At 41.6% G+C, this 16171-nt stretch overlaps 1 protein-coding gene across 3 annotated transcripts in view; it reads left to right on the top strand.

The window, feature by feature from the left end:
• The window catches only part of eea1 (early endosome antigen 1), a 55413-nt gene that overhangs the window by 557 nt on the left and 38685 nt on the right, over positions 1–16171 (top strand). For 2 of the 3 annotated variants that reach the window (XM_023970895.2, XM_023970894.2), the window contains exons 2-8: positions 11671–11748; positions 11899–12011; positions 12279–12333; positions 12453–12518; positions 12793–12832; positions 13073–13177; positions 13561–13682. In XM_023970895.2, coding sequence (XP_023826663.1) covers positions 11671–11748; positions 11899–12011; positions 12279–12333; positions 12453–12518; positions 12793–12832; positions 13073–13177; positions 13561–13682 — 579 coding nt within the window. Of the gene's footprint in view, positions 1–11670; positions 11749–11898; positions 12012–12278; positions 12334–12452; positions 12519–12792; positions 12833–13072; positions 13178–13560; positions 13683–16171 lie in introns of those variants that run through there. The other variant, XM_023970896.2, reaches the window with a different exon arrangement.

Below are 16171 nucleotides of genomic sequence, written 5' to 3'. Positions count from 1 at the left end.
AGCTAACCTAGTTCTCTAGAGGATGCTAAGTTAACCTATAACCGCTACCTAGACAGCGAACGTTAGCCTTCTCGTTTAGCTATGTGGGTAGATAGTTAGCTTTGTTGCTGTAATGTCAAGCAATTAATGTCAATCAGACATTACCTCCAGAGATTTTTATAACTAACCCAAGATAGACCACAGCCTGTCGTTGTCTAATGTGACGAGGAGGGAACGCCTACACTGAAGTGCGCGTGTGCAATAACTATTCGCCCATGCACTCCTTCTAAACACCCGTTTTTAAAACTTTGGCAAATGGTAAAGTCAACAAAACTTTGTCCACTTTGTTCGTAACCCATTCTAGTTTTGGAAACGGAACTGTATTGAGATCAAATGTTTAATCGATGATAAAATTTGCATAATAACGACAAATTCATCTCGCTCCATCTTTCTCCCACTGCCCAGCATATTTGGTCGAATGGAAACGCCCACCGGATGCTTCACATTTATACGTCCGGTGAAATATCTGTCTCATTGTTCTATCTGTGCTCCTACTAGCCAGCTAGCTATCATTATCATGTGTTATTGTGTATCGCAGATTCAGGTCCAGGTGTCATTAGTCCTTGACAGTTTGCATGTTCCAGTCTTTCTTTGACCAATCTGTGATGATCAATCCAACATTTTCAAAACAAAACGTAGTTAAGAGGCAAAGCTACTGAATGTTGTAAAAGTTAGCTACAGCTAGCTAGCCCCATTCCAACACTTCATGTTGCATGACCTCTGTTGTAGTGGTCAGACAGGTTCATTCTAAACCACAGATGGACATTAATTTCAGTGATATCATAGAGGATCTTTGATGATATTCAGATATTTATCTCTAGCCTACTTGTTAATCACAGCAAAAGTTTGTCAGTTACACTAATTCTGTCATATACTGCATTTCAATTGTATTTCACATTACGCAAAAAAAATCCCTTTCCTCTATGTTATTTGGAATTGTCAAGGAAAGATACATACTCAGTAAAGTTAGACGCTTGCTAGGAAACCATGAGGTTAAGGGTTAAAAACTATTGGGTAAAGATAAAGATATCAGTTCTAGGAGATACTCCCTCAATGTGATCCACATTGTCGATGCTTCCCATCCAAAACAGTTCTGAACAGTTTGTGCGTATATTATGATGTCAACATTTGTACTGTTGTTAGTTTGTCTTTGGCAAAAGCATTGGAAAGCACGGGGATGGGATCATAAWTTTTGTAAATTATGGAGCCAAACGTACATCCCACGACCCCTAATGTATACAATACATTAAGATGCATGTGTACTACAAATACAATGAGAGAAACGCAGCAGCACATTATAGCTATTCAATCAGACCAAAAAGAGAAGAGAACATTTACAAACAATAGAACAAATATTAGTGGAACATCACACTGATTTTGATAAATGATTTGTTGTCACAGACGGCCAGTATATCGGTGCTATATTGTACGGTTTTGACAATATCGCAATATTATTTTTGCACTAGTTGACTGTACCTGCACCAAAACTCCAGTATTTTTTACCGTTATAGCTTGTGCTCCATCTTTTTAAATAAGGAGCCATTTTGTTTTCAGCACTTTTCTATTTCCATGACTGATCAAAAYTCTTTTTTTCATGGCTCTCTCTTGTCCCTCTGCAGCAGACATATGGTGAGCAATATATTTGAAACATTGAATCTCAATAAAATCAYAGTATCGAATCGCAATCCATATAGAATTGTGAGAATCGCAATACATATCATATCAGTACTTAAGTATTGTGATAATATATTGTGAGGTCCCTGGCAATTCCCAGCCCAAAACATAACACTATCGTGTTTGCCTGTTGGCTGTGAAAATGTTAGTTTAACAAACATTTTCATTATTGATTAACAAACTTCTAATCATTGATTATCTTCACCACATGCATTTCATTGTTATTTTGTTTAACTCCACCCCTCAGTCAGCATTGCTGTCATTTGTGAGCAGGTCCTTCTGCATATACCACTAGGCACAAACATATTATATTTTGTAATATCTGCCCACCCGGGCAAGAATTGGATGCACCCAATCTTTTTTCCCTAGACAAGTGCAGTGCATCGCCTGTACGGATTGGAAGCTATATGGTGGAAGAATAGCACAGTGTATAAGTGTACTACTGTTTTCGAGGACCAAGATTTTGTAGTGGATGGAGTAGAGTATATGCCTCTGCACCGCAGGATCATAGGATCGAGCCTCCCTTCAGCTGATCCCACTCTCTCAATACATTGGCTGGAGCAAAGCGAGGCTTATGGTAAAAGGCTGTATTAAGACTCATACGCAGTGCTACAGTATTCCACCTCTATAAAAGTGTTGTCACGCACAGGCCCCACATGTGAACATCAGAACAGGGTCTGCAGTGTAGAGGCAACCAGAAAAGCCTGGTCCTCTGAGGCAGTAGAACTCTCACATGCACCGTGCTACAGTAGCTCCATCTTGCCCTCTCACAGGCTAGGTGGAATTGTCACTATATTGCTTTCATCTATTCAACACTCTGAGGTCTAACAAGTGTTTAGGGGCTAGGGTTTGATTGGGATTCAGAAGTGTCAATTTGTCTTACCTAGAYTCCTCACGTTCTCTTCCCTCACCCCCTTTTCAAAATGGATTAGAGGGTTAGATTGGAGGTTTCTCCCTTCAACCATTCTCCTCCAATGCATGTGAAGAGGCGAGGAGAGAGGATGCGAGAAATTAACGAAGGGCCACACAGTGTTAGCATTCCTGGGGAGGTGTTAAACATATAAACTAACCACATCATATGATATAGCAATCTGATGCCCGACTGTGCAGTCGATGACGTGGCGCACAATCATTGGTTGATGTAATGCAACATCAGCAATGTAGTCAGGCAGAAACACCATCACATAATTACTCCCTCCTCCCATTCACACCAATATACTTAGGTAATAGACATGACTGGGTGACATAATAAATAAATGTAAGCGTCTGAATACAATGGAAATAAATGATAATAGTATACAATGGCCATTACAAGTTAAAGGTAGATTCACAATGTGACGTTACAATGAGCAGTGGGGCGACTTCTGCAACAAAGAGTGAAGTGCCATTAGAGCTTAAGCTCGTCAGCATTTGTCACACAACTATCATGCTACGGTAGGGAAGCAAACTCTTGTGCACAAGCGCAGATGCTTGTCAGTATCTGTGTGACTGCTGATGACTTCAGCAACTCGCTCTCACTCTGCAATATCTTTGGTTCACACTGCTTGTTGTGTCGTGCCATATTGCTGAGTCTCAGTTAAGTATCAATACATAAACACATGCATCCACTCACTCAGTTATTACTCTGGATAGTGCATTCACAATATGTGACCTTGGACTTCATTTGAATCAACATAAAAGCAGCATAAGTAAATGTGTGACTTTGAAGTGGTTATTTACTCACCGTTTTTTTGTTTGCTGACTTTCCTCCTGCTGGTCGTCACAGCCTCATCTGTACTTGACGTTTCATCTTGGTGTATGTCAATTGTCAAATCTGACAAGTAGGCCTAAACAAAGTAATATTCAAAATATTGTTAGCATAAATAAGTACAGTACAATGGCGCCATCTACACTGAATGTTTTTTTAGAATACATGTACACATTTAGTACGTCACATTTAGCAGTCTACGGTCTATCCTGATTGAGAAGGACAAGGAGGCGTAGCCACATAGACTATTAGGACGTTACCCTTATTTGTTTGTCATTTACTGTTTCCTGACTGACTGGAGTTGCACTTACTGCAGTGATTTTAGGAATTTCAGTGGAATGGATCTTTAGTGTTATGATTGAGACATCTGCTAATCAAAAATAAGAATCAATGGCACAATGTTAACATGAAACTCTGTCTTACCTCAATGTTCATTTTAGAAGCTTGACTCCCATTTCTGGTGTTGCTGGAAGTTGATAGACACCCATAGGCCTACACCACAGCAGTCTGGTATTCACATGGAAGAAAAACAGAGAATAAACAACATATCATGTTATAAAGTAATTTCCCTTTAAAATGTACATTATTTGTTCCACAATCTCCACTCATCTTCGAGTAGGCGGAACACACAGAGCAATCTTGGCCCTTACTCTGGTCTGTGCTTGCCAGAATAATGTTTGTACTTTATCCAACAATAATGTGCCAAATTTAAAGCTAAAACATCTTGTAAATAACTTGGGACTTCTATGGCATTTCACTTGTCTTTAGACAGCACTCGCCTGGATGAGGCTTATCCTCATCCAGGAAGCACCCGCGCTCAGGTCTGTTCAACGCTGGTCCGACCAATCGGATTCCACGCTTCAAGATTGCTTCGATCACGTGGACTGGGATATGTTCCGCATAATGTCGAACAACAACATTGATGAATACGCTGATTCAGTGAGTGAGTTTATTAGCAAGTGCATCGGTGATGTTGTACCCACAGGGTCTATTAAAACATTCCCCAACCAGAAACCGTGGATTGATGGCAGCATTCGCGCAAAACTGAAAGTGCGAACCACTGCTTTTAATCAGGGCAAGGTGACCAGAAACATGACCGAATACAAACAGTGTAGCTATTCCCTTCGCAAGGCAATCAAACAAGCTAAGTGTCAGTATAGAGACAAAGTGGAGTCACAAGTCAACGGCTCAGACATGAGAGGTATGTGGCAGGGTCTACAGTCAATCACGGACAAAAGAAAAACCAGCCCCGTCACGGACCACGATGTCTTGCTCCCAGACAGACTAAACAACTTCTTTGCTCGCTTTGAGGGTTAATACAGTGCCACTGACACGGCCCGCTACCAATACCTGCGGGCTCTCCCTCACTGCAGCCAACGTGAGTAAAACATTTAAACGTGTTAACCCTCGCATGGCTGCAGGCCCAGACGGCATCCCCGGCCGTGGCCTCAGAGCATGCGCAGACCAGCTGGCTGGTGTGTTTACAGACATATTCAATCGATCCTTATCCCAGTCTGCTGTTCCCACATGCTTCAAGAGGACCACCATTGTTCCTGTTCCCAAGAAAGCTAAGGTAACTGAGCTAGATGACTACCGCCCCGTAGCACTCACTTCCGTTATCATGAAGTGCTTTGAGAGACTAGTCAAGGACCATATCACCTCCACCCTACCTGACACCCTAGACCCACTCCTATTTGCTTACCGCCCCAATAGGTCCACAGACGACGCAATCGCAATCACACTGCACACTGCCCTAACCCATCTGGACAAGAGGAATACCTATGTAAGAATGTTGTTCATCGATTACAGCTCAGCATTTAACACCATAGTACCCTCCAAACTCGTCATTAAGCTCGAGACCCTGGGTCTCGACCCCGCCCTGTGCAACTGGGTCCTGGACTTCCTGACGGGCCGCCCCCAGGTGGTGAGGGTAGGTAACAACATCTCCACCCCGCTGATCCTCAACACTGGGGCCCCACAAGGGTGCGTTCTCAGCCCTCTCCTGTACTCCCTGTTCACCCACGACTGCGTGGCTATGTACGCCTCCAACTCAATGATCAAGTTTGCAGACGACACTACAATTGTAGGCTTGATTACCAACAACGACGAGACGGCCTACAGGGAGGAGGTGAGGGCCCTTGGGGTCTGGTGTCAGGAAAATAACCTCACACTCAATGTCAACAAAACAAAGGAGATGATCGTGGACTTCAGGAAACAGCAGAGGGAGCAGCCCCCTATCCACATTGACGGGACAGTAGTGGAGAGGGTGGAAAGTTTTAAGTTCCTCAGCGTACATATCACGGACAAACTGAAATGTTCCACCCACACAGACAGCGTGGTGAAGAAGGCGCAGTAGCTACTCTTCAACCTCAGGAGGCTGAAGAAATGTGGCTTGTCACCAAAAGCCCTCAAACTTTTACAGATGCACAATCGAGAGCATCTTGTTGGGCTGTATCACCGCCTGGTACGGCAACTGCTCCGCCCATAACCGTAAGGCTCTCCAGAGAGTAGTGAGGTCTGCACAACGCTTCACCGGGGGCAAACTACCTGCCCTCCAGGACACCTACACCACCCGATGTCACAGGAAGGCCAAAAAGATCATCAAGGACAACAACCACCCGAGCCACTGCCTGTTCATCCCACTATCATCCAGAAGGCGAGGTCAGTACAGGTGSATCAAAGCGGGAACCGAGAGACTGAAGAACAGCTTCTATATCAAGGCCATCAGACTGTTAAACAGCCATCACTAACATTGAGTGGCTGCTGCCAACATACTGACTCAACTCTAGCCACTTTAATAATGGAAAAATGTATGTAATAAATGTATCACTAGCCACTTTAAACAGTGCCACTTTATATCATGTTTACATACCCTACATTACTCATCTCATATGTATATACTGTACTCTATACCATCTACTGCATCTTGCCTATGCCGTTCGGCCATCACTCATTAATATATTTTTATGTACATATTCTTATTCATTCCTTTACACTTGTGTGTATGAGGTAGTTGTTGTGAAATTGTTCGATTATTTGTTATATTACTGCATGGTCGGAACTAGAAGCACAAGCATTTCGCTACACTCGCATTAACATCTGCTAACCATGTGTATGTGAGAAATAAAATGTGATTTGATTTTATCTTATACAATTACAGCTCTCATTCTGTTGACAAAATGACGTATGAGGCTGGCATACGCTCCTTTCAGAAAGGGGGCGTTGTTTGGCATAAATTGGTTAGAGAATTTTTTTGCGTACCCAACTCTGGCGTCAGATGGCGTCACTACTACGCGACGCTCGTTCCTCAAGCGATCTGTCTTGTAGGATGTGGAACTCCTCTTTTAAAAATCTAGCTTTTGCTCATCCAGCTATCACTAGTTTCTAGTTCTGAAAATCACTCCGCTCTCGGTAGCTATGTCTCACTAGCTACTTAGAACTACGGCAAACCATGCTCGGATCAGCTGAGCAAACCTTTTTCAGATAGATGCCTAGTGCAAGCTTCTTTGAATGGCCATATGGTAACTATACTGAACAAAAATATAAACGCAACATGTAAAGTGTTGGTCCCATGTTTCATGTGGTGAAATAAAAGATCCCAGAAATGTTACATACCCACAAAAAGCTTATTTCTCTCATTTTGTGCACAAATGTGTTTACATCCCTGTTGGTGACCATTTCTTCTTTGCCAATATAATCCTGACAAGTGTGGCATATCAAGAAGATGATTAAACAGCATAATCATTACACGGRTGCATGTAATGGTGGGGACAATAAAAGGCCACTAAAATGTGCAGTTTTGTCACACATCACAATACCACAGATGTCTCAAGTTTTGGCGGGAACGTGCAATTGGCATACTGAATGTCCACCAGAGCTGTTGCCTGAGAATATAATACGAATTTTGCTACCATAAGACGTCAGTTTAGAGAATTAAGCAGTACGTCCAACCGGCTTCATAACCGCAGACCATGTGTAACCACGCCAGCCCAGGACCTCCACATCCGGCTGAAGAAACTGAAGAGTATTTCTGTCTGTAATAAAGTCATTTTGTGGGCTGCCATGGGTGTGACCGATTTCCTTATATGAACTCAGTAAAATCCTTGAATTTATATTTTTGTTCAGTATAGTTTGATAGATTGTTGATGGCACCAAAGTTATGGGACTGTTCTCATAAATCAGCGTGTATCTGTCAGCTGGCACTGTGCCTCGCTACTTTGTAACATTTAAGTTGGCTGTGCTGTAGAACTCGGTCCACTAATCACGGCAGAACAGATATAACTAATTTGTGCGTTAGCTAGAACTTCACWATGCTAGCTAGAGGAAAGGAGTATTCAGCATTGTGTGTGTTTAACTGGCGTTGTTAGCATCCCTGTCTTTCGTTTCATGTGGCTTGATTTGAGACTAGTTCAGCCAGCAAGCACACACTAGCTAGCACATTTTCATGCACTTTTAAAATTGTATAAATGTGGATTTTTACCACAACAAAGCACCTTTGCTTGATGTAGAATTAGGTAGTGAAGACTTGCAACAACAACAAAAAATCTATATTAGTTACACGTTTATAGTTTTTGGTAAGATTAAGTCTGACACTTGAGGATGAAAGGTGGTTCAGTGGACGATGTCACCTTGGTAACATTTTCCAATGTTAGGACAGCATATTTAAGAAACATATTTTTTGCTATAAATATGTGCTGTGATTAATTGATTAAACTCAACTGACGTTACAAAAATACATTCCATTGAATGAGCTACATTGGGGATATAACAAATTTACCTTCTTTCTCAACCATTAAACTGACGTTCTTTAATCGATTTTTCGTTAGGAAAAAAACGTTAAATTCCAGGTGATTTCACAATGCATCTCATCTCCTGCCGTTTGTCTCACGGTGCCTCCCTTTGATGGTTAAGCATTGCACCTGTCCTACCATTACTGTCCCTCAATTCCACATTGCAAAGTTTGTGTAACAGTATAACTTTAGTCCGTTCCCTCGCCCCGACCCGGGCGCGAACCAGGGACCCTCTGCACACATCAACAACAGTCACCCACGAAGCATCGTTACCCATCACTCCACAAAAGCCGCGGCACTTGCAGTACAAGGAGAACCACTACTTCAAGGTCTCAAAGCGAGTGACGTCACCGATTGAAACGCTATTAGCGCGCACCACCGCTAACTAGCTAGCCATTTCACATCGGTAACATTTGCATTCCACCATATCGGCAATCAATAGCTGTATCTCGTTATTTCTTGACGTGCAATGTCTCAACTTCATTAAAGCAGGGCCTATCCTTAATGAATAGGCTAGGGTATTCTAAACGCAACAGTCCGAAGACTGAGCACACACTCACAACATTAGCAAAGAGAAAGAGCCAGCGTGAGGGAGAGAGAGGGGGCAGGCAGAAAGAACTACATGCGCAAATGTTTTGGTAATCTGTATCTCGCAATGTCTTGTCTTGCATGCCTCGCAAATTCACAGAAGTAGCCTAAAGTTCACCTCTTCCTCTCTGGTTTTATTGAAATTCCTCAACTTTCCCCAGGCCTTTATAGCCTACTGCTAGTTAGTATAGTATAGTTAGTTGACTGAGCCCAATAATGTTGCTACCATGTTGTTGTTATATTGTTATGTTGTCTTGCTACCATGTGTTGCTGCCTAGCTATGTTGTCTTAGGGGTCTCTCTTGTTGTGATGTGTGTTTTGTCCTATATTTATTTTAATCCCCGTCCCCGCAGGAGGCCTTTTTGCCTTTTGGTAGGCCGTCAATTGTAAATAAGAATGTGTTCCCTAGTTAATTCAAAAGTATATAACATATATAACACGGAAAATATGTTTTGTGATAATTGTGGGGGAAACGTTTTTCGGTTAGGGGTTTTTGTTAACGTGTTAAGGATCCAAATTTCGTTAAAATTTTCACACCCCTAAGCCACATTAGTTAACATCATTTGAATGAACATTCTACATTACCATGAAAAGTATTGCATCACAATACCAGGTAGCCATTGCGATTGTACCCATGATTGCCAGGGTTAGAGGTTCCAAGCCAATTGTATTTATTGTTTGCTACAAAACTTTGCTTGTTTCAGCAAGGGGCAACAAAGTTTCACGTTAAGAGTCCATGTTATCGCATAAACAAACTCAACTGCATCTACACACAATACCCCACAATGACAAAGTGAAAACCATGTTTTTAGAACTTTTTGCACATTTATTGAAAATGAAATACAGAAATATCTCATTTACATAAGTATTCACACCTCTGAGTCAGCACTTTGTAGAAGCACCTTTTGACAGTGATTACTGCTGTGAGTCTTTTAAGAGCTTTCCACACCTGGATTGTGCAACATTTGCCCAGTTATTATTTTAAAAATTCTTCAAGCTCCATCAAATTGCTTGTTGATAGTTGCTAGACAACCATTTTCAGGTCTTGCATAGTCAAAACTATAACTCGGCCACTCCGGAACATTCAATGTCTTCTTGGTAAGCAACTCCAGTGTAGATTTAGCCTTGTGTTTTAGGTTATTGTCCTGCTGAAAGGTGAATTCATCTCCCAGTGTCTGGTGGAAAGCTGACTGAACCAGATTTTCTTCTATGATTTTGCCTGTACTTAGCTCCATTCTGCTTTTTTTTTTTATCCTGAAAATCTCCCCAGTCCTTAACAATTACAAGCATACCCATAACATGATGCAGACACCACTATGCTTGAAAAAATATGGAGAGTGGTACTCGGTAATGTGTTGTATTGGATTGGCCCCAAACACAACACTTTGTATTTAGGACAAAAAGTTAATTGCACTATTACATTAGTGCCTTGTTGCAAACTGGATGCATGTTTTAGAATATTTTCATTCTGTATAGGCTTCCTCTTTTTCACTCTTGTCAATTAGGTTAGTATTGGGAAGTAACTACAGTCCATCCTCAGTTTTCTCCTATCACAGCCATTAAACTCTGTAACTGTTTCAAAGTCACCATTGGCCTCATGGTGAAATCCCTGAGCAGTTTCTGAGCGGCAACTGAGTTAGGATTGACGGCTGTAACTTTGTAGTGACTGGGTGTATTGATACACGATCCAAAGTGTAATTCATAACTTCTGCTTTTTAAATGTATTTTACCAATAGGTGCCCTCCTTTGCAAGGCATTGGAAAACCTCCCTGGTCTTTGTGGTTTAATATGTTTGAAATTCACAGCTCGACTGGGGGACCTTACAGATAATTGTATGTGTGGGGTACAAAGATGAGTCATAAAAATCATGTTAACCCTTCTCCTACAACACACACTCGCATCATTAGCAAAATCTAATTAACATAATAAACAAAATTCCTCTTTTAAAATGTTTGCCTAAAATGACATACCCAAATCTAACTGCCTGTAGCTCAGGACCTGAAGCAAGGATATGCGTATTCTTGATACCATTTGAAAGGAAACACTTTGAAGTTTGTGGAAATGTGAAATTAATGTTGGAGAATATAACACATTAGATCTGGTAAAAGATAAAACAAAGAAAAAAACATGCGTTCCATCTTTGAAATGCAAGAGAAAGGCCACAAAGTATTATTCAAGTTTAGGTGCATTTTAGATGTTGGCCACTAGATGGCAGCAGTGTGTGTGCAGTTTTAGACTGATCAAATTAACCATTGCATTTCTGTTCAAAATTTTGTGTCAAAACTGCTTTCTGCCCATAACAGATATGTCTATGTCCTGGGAAATGTTCTTGTTACTTACAACCTCATGCTAATCACATTAGCGCACGCTAGCAGAGCTAGAGCGATGTTTGTCAGACCGTGAGACATCACGAAAATCGGTCTATTCAATTGAACGTTGAAAGCATCCGGACAGTTTGGCCTACGAGCTATGATGGCCCCTCTGTGGAAAGATGAGACTCGCACGAACACGATGGTGTTTTCCGTTTTGCTCTACGACCCCCACTGAAGTCTGTACAGCCTCTTTTGCCAACTTCTGTCAGAGCGTCCGAACAGTTTGGGCTAAAAACTATTATGAGTCTCTCACAAACACGTACATGTCAGTTGTTTTGCTCTTGGATGCCCACAAGCCTATTCTGAATTTCCCCGGTAACAGTTTTAAAACAGGAATGAAAGTATATATGGAGATGCCAACGCTACTTGTTTTGGTAGATTTCAGCAAATGGATGGCCTAACAAGATGCCCCCGGCTGTGACTCACTTTCATTTGACAATGTTTTGTCTCCCTTCTACAGACTCCTGGGAAAGGAGGCTCTCAGAACTCTGAGTCAGACCAGCCCAGTGCAGACCTCAACAATGACCAGACCTCTGAGGTAACACTTGTCTCGTGTAACTCACCTGACTGACTGTATTGCCTACCAAAGGGGGAACCCCTGGACTACTGTACCACTGAACTTTAARTTGTAGGGCCATGATCCCTCTCCTGTATCCTGTAGTCTGATAACATCTATGTCTGTTTGTAGGGGTTCATCTGTCCCCAGTGCATGAAGTCCCACAACTCAGCAGAGGAGCTATTCAAGCACTATGAGCTGTACCACGATTCAGGAGACCAGCCCTCACACATGGGCCCTGGCCGGTAAGAACCCCTTTCTCTACTGTTTAACATAAGGGTTATACTTCGTTGCCCTCGATCTAGGCGTGTAGAATACTAGGCTTATCCTGTACCTTTTTCCTCCTATGGCCCCGAGTCATAACATTTACCAGCACACCCACACATTTTCTTCTTCCTCAGTCTGTCTTATCCTTATATACTTAGAGTAATTACAAAGTGTTCTATAGAAGTACAGATTAATAAAGAACATTTTAAAAAATACATTTCAGGTAATGTCTTCTCTTTTTTCAGTGAAGACCTTGTGCTTCTCCGGCAAGAGTTGCAAGAACTGCAGACTTCGCTCAAGGTACGAACATACATTTTTGGGAAGAGATTATATAGATCATTTATTATGTTTATTGATCGTGTGTGTGTGTGTGTGTGTGTGTGTGTGTGTGTGTGTGTGTGTGTGTGTGTGTGATTCAGGAGGAGAAATGGTTCTCTGCGGAGTTGAAGAAGGAACTAGACAAAGTTCAAGGACACCTGAAGCAAGTAATTCCTCTAAGATGACTCATATCAAATAATATCTTAAGACGGCCACTTGCTCAGAAATTAACGCTCTCCTCAGTTCAAATACATTTTCATTTTTCATGTCGATTTGTACCAGAATGCCTTGGCGGAATTGACATGAAATAAGGATGCAGTAGCAGTCAAGCGATAATAAAATAGCAAACTACAGTCAAATGCATTTTACAGTTAAGCAATGCTGATGCTTGATACAATGCTTAGCTGGTATGGTGTGACATCAGTATTCCTCTCTTTTCAGGGTCCACAGAATGATGGCCAGACAGGATTAGAGGATTCTGGTGAGTGAATTAAAATCATGTTCATTAGGCCCCAAACAGAAGAAAGCGTTGAGAAACAAAAAAGTACTTTATGTAATCGTCCAATAAGAAATGTTTTCATTTTCCCTTGCACAATGTTTTGCTATTGTGTGCTCAAATGAACACGACCCAGTTCTTTAAATCCTATTTTCTCTTTACTTTGATAGCGGACTTCAATCACTGAGATATTGATGCTCATTCCTTTCCCTTTCCCCCGTGCAGCCTTGGCGATTAAGCTGAACGAGGCGGAGACAGAGACGTTCAACATCAAGCAGATGAAAGACCTGTTTGAGCAGAAGGCTGCCCAGCTGGCCACAGATATTGTGGGTTAGTGTGTGGCGGCCATCTTTATATCCAGCTTCAGTGTGGTCGGTGTGACTGGGAGCTCTGTGTGTTGCTGGCTAACTCTGTTGGAAACCACAGTGGATGTTGTTCTCCCAACTTCGTATCTGGGCCATAATGTGAATCTATTGTGTTGTGTTCAGTAGGGAGTAAGAGGTATAGTACATTTAGCTTCTCTAAACCTGCTTTGGTTGAACCACATTTAATTTCACTGTTCATTGTGTAAATGTATATTTTTTGGGGAAATGGATGTTCCATGGGCAGGTAGCTCAGAGGTAAGGGTTAGGATAGAAGATAAATATACAGATTGATACTTTATTGATCTCTAAAGGGAAATTCAATTTAATGTGTGTTGGTGACCCTGATAGATGTCAAGTCTCGTTATGATGAGGAGAAGAGCCTGAGGGAGGCTGCAGACCAGAGGCTGGCGAACCTGAGCCAGGAGCTACAGAGAGAGAGGCAAGACAAGGACCGGCTCCACACTGAACTGGTAACTAACAGAGACTGTGTATACACTCTCAGACATGCATACATAAAAGCATACACACACTGTCGTGTGTGTGTGTGTATATTACAGGTGTCGGAAGTTTACATACACCTTTGCCAAATACATTTAAACTCAGTTTTTCACAATTCCTGACATTTAATCCTAGTAAAATTCCCTGTCTTAGGTCAGTAAGGATCACCACTTTATTTTAAGAATGTGAAATGTCAGAATAATAGTAGATAGAAGGATTTATTTCAGCTTTTATTTCTTTCATCACATTCCCAGTGGGTCAGAAGTTTACATACACTCAATTAGTATTTGGTAGCATTGCCTTTAAATTGTTTAACTTGGGTCAAACATTTCGGGTAGCCTTCCACAAGCTTGGCCCATTCCTCCTAACAGAGCTGGTGTAACTGAGTCAGGTTTGTAGGCCTCCTTGCTCGCACATGCTTTTTCAGTTCTGCCCACAATTTTTCTATAGGATTGAGGTCAGGGCTTTGTGACGGCCATTCCAATACCTTGACTTTGTTGTCCTTAGGCCATTTTGCCACAACTTTGGAAGTGCTTGAGGTCATTGTCCATTTGGAAGACCCATTTGCGACCAAGCTTTAACTTCCTGACTGATGTCTTGAGATGTTGCTTCAATATATCCACATAATTTTCCTGTCTCATGATGCCATCTATTTTATGACGTGCACCAGTCCCTCCTGCAGCAAAGCACCCCCACAACATGATGCTGCCACCCCTGTGCTTCACAGTTGGGATGGTGTTCTTCGGCTTGCAAGCCTCCCCCTTTTTCCTCCAAACATGACAATGGTCATTATGGCCAAACAGTTATATTTTTGTGTCATCAGACCAGAGGACATTTCTCCAAAAAGTACGATCTTTATCCCCATGTGCAGTTGCAAACCGTAGTCTGACTTTTTTATGGCGGTTTTGGAGCAGTGGCTTCTTCCTTGCTGAGCGGCCTTTCAGGTTATGTCGATATAGGACTGGTTTTACTGTGGATATAGATACTTTAGTACCCGTTTCCTCCAGCATCTTCACAAGGTCCTTTACTGTTGTTCTGGGATTGATTTGCACTTTACGCACCAAAGTACGTTCATCTCTAGGAGACAGAACGCGTCTCCTTCCTGAGCGGTATGACGGCTGTGTGGTTCCATGGTGTTTATACTTGCGTACTATTGTTTGAACAGATGAACGTGGTACCTTCAGGCGTTTGGAAATTTCTTGATTTCTTGATTTACCCATGATGTCAAGCAAAGAGGCACTGAGTTTGAAGGTAGGCCTTGAAATACATCCACAGGTATACCTCCAGTTGACTCATATTATGTCAATTAGCCTATCAGAAGCTTCTAAAGCCATGACATAATTTTCTAGAATTTTCCAAGCTGTTTAAAGGCACAGTCAACTTAGTGTATGTAAACTTCTGACCCACTGGAATTGTGATACATTGAATTATAAGTGAAATAATCTGTTAATTACTTGTCATGCACAAAGTAGATGTCCTAACCGACTTGCCAAAACGATATTTTGTTAAGAAGAAATTTGTGGAGTGGTTGAAAAACAAGTTTTAATGAGACCAACCCAAACTTGGCCAGTAAGCTTCTGACTTCAACTGTATATATATATGTGTGTTTGTGTGTATATATATACACACACTACCGTTCTAAAGTTTTGGGTCACTTAGACATTTCCTTGTTTTTGAAAGAAAAGCAAAAAAAAATGTCCATTAAAATAATATCAAATTGATCAGAAATACAGTGTAGACATTGTTAATGTTGTAAATGACTATTGTAGCTGGAAACGGCATTTTTTAAAATGGAATATCTACATAGGCGTACAGAGGCTCATTATCAGCAACCATCACTCCTGTGTTCCAATGGCACGTTGTGTTTGCAAATCCCAGTTTATAATTTTAAAAGGCTAATTGATAATATGAAAACCCTTTTGCAATAATGTTAGCATAGCTGAAAAATGTTGTTCTGATTAAAGAAGCAATAAAACTGGCCTTCTTTAGACTACTTGAATATCTGGAGCATCAGCATTTGTGGCTTTGATTACAGGCTCAAAATGGGCAGAAACAAAGACCTTTCTTCTGAAACTCGTCAATCTATTCTTGTTCAGAGAAATGAATGCTATTCCATGCGAGATATTGCCAAGAAACTGAAGAAATCGTACAGCGCTGTGTACAGCGCCCTTCACAGAACAGCTCAAACTGTCTCTAACCAGAATAGAAAGAGGAGAGGGAGGCCCCGGTGCACAACTGAGCAAGAGGACAAGTACATTAGAGTGTCTAGTTTGAGAAACAGACGCCTCACGCGTCCTCAACTGGCAGCTTCATTAAATAGTACCCGCAAAACACCAGTCTCAACGTCAACAGTGAAGAGGCGACTCCGGGTTGCTGGCCTTCTAGGCAGAGTTGCAAAGAAAAACCCATATATCAGACTGGCCAATAAAAAGAAAAGATTAAGATGGGCAAAAGAACACAG

Source organism: Salvelinus sp. IW2-2015, linkage group LG26, assembly GCF_002910315.2.
Source record: "Salvelinus sp. IW2-2015 linkage group LG26, ASM291031v2, whole genome shotgun sequence".
NCBI lineage: Eukaryota > Metazoa > Chordata > Actinopteri > Salmoniformes > Salmonidae > Salvelinus > Salvelinus sp. IW2-2015.
This window is presented reverse-complemented; position numbering and strand designations above follow the sequence as displayed.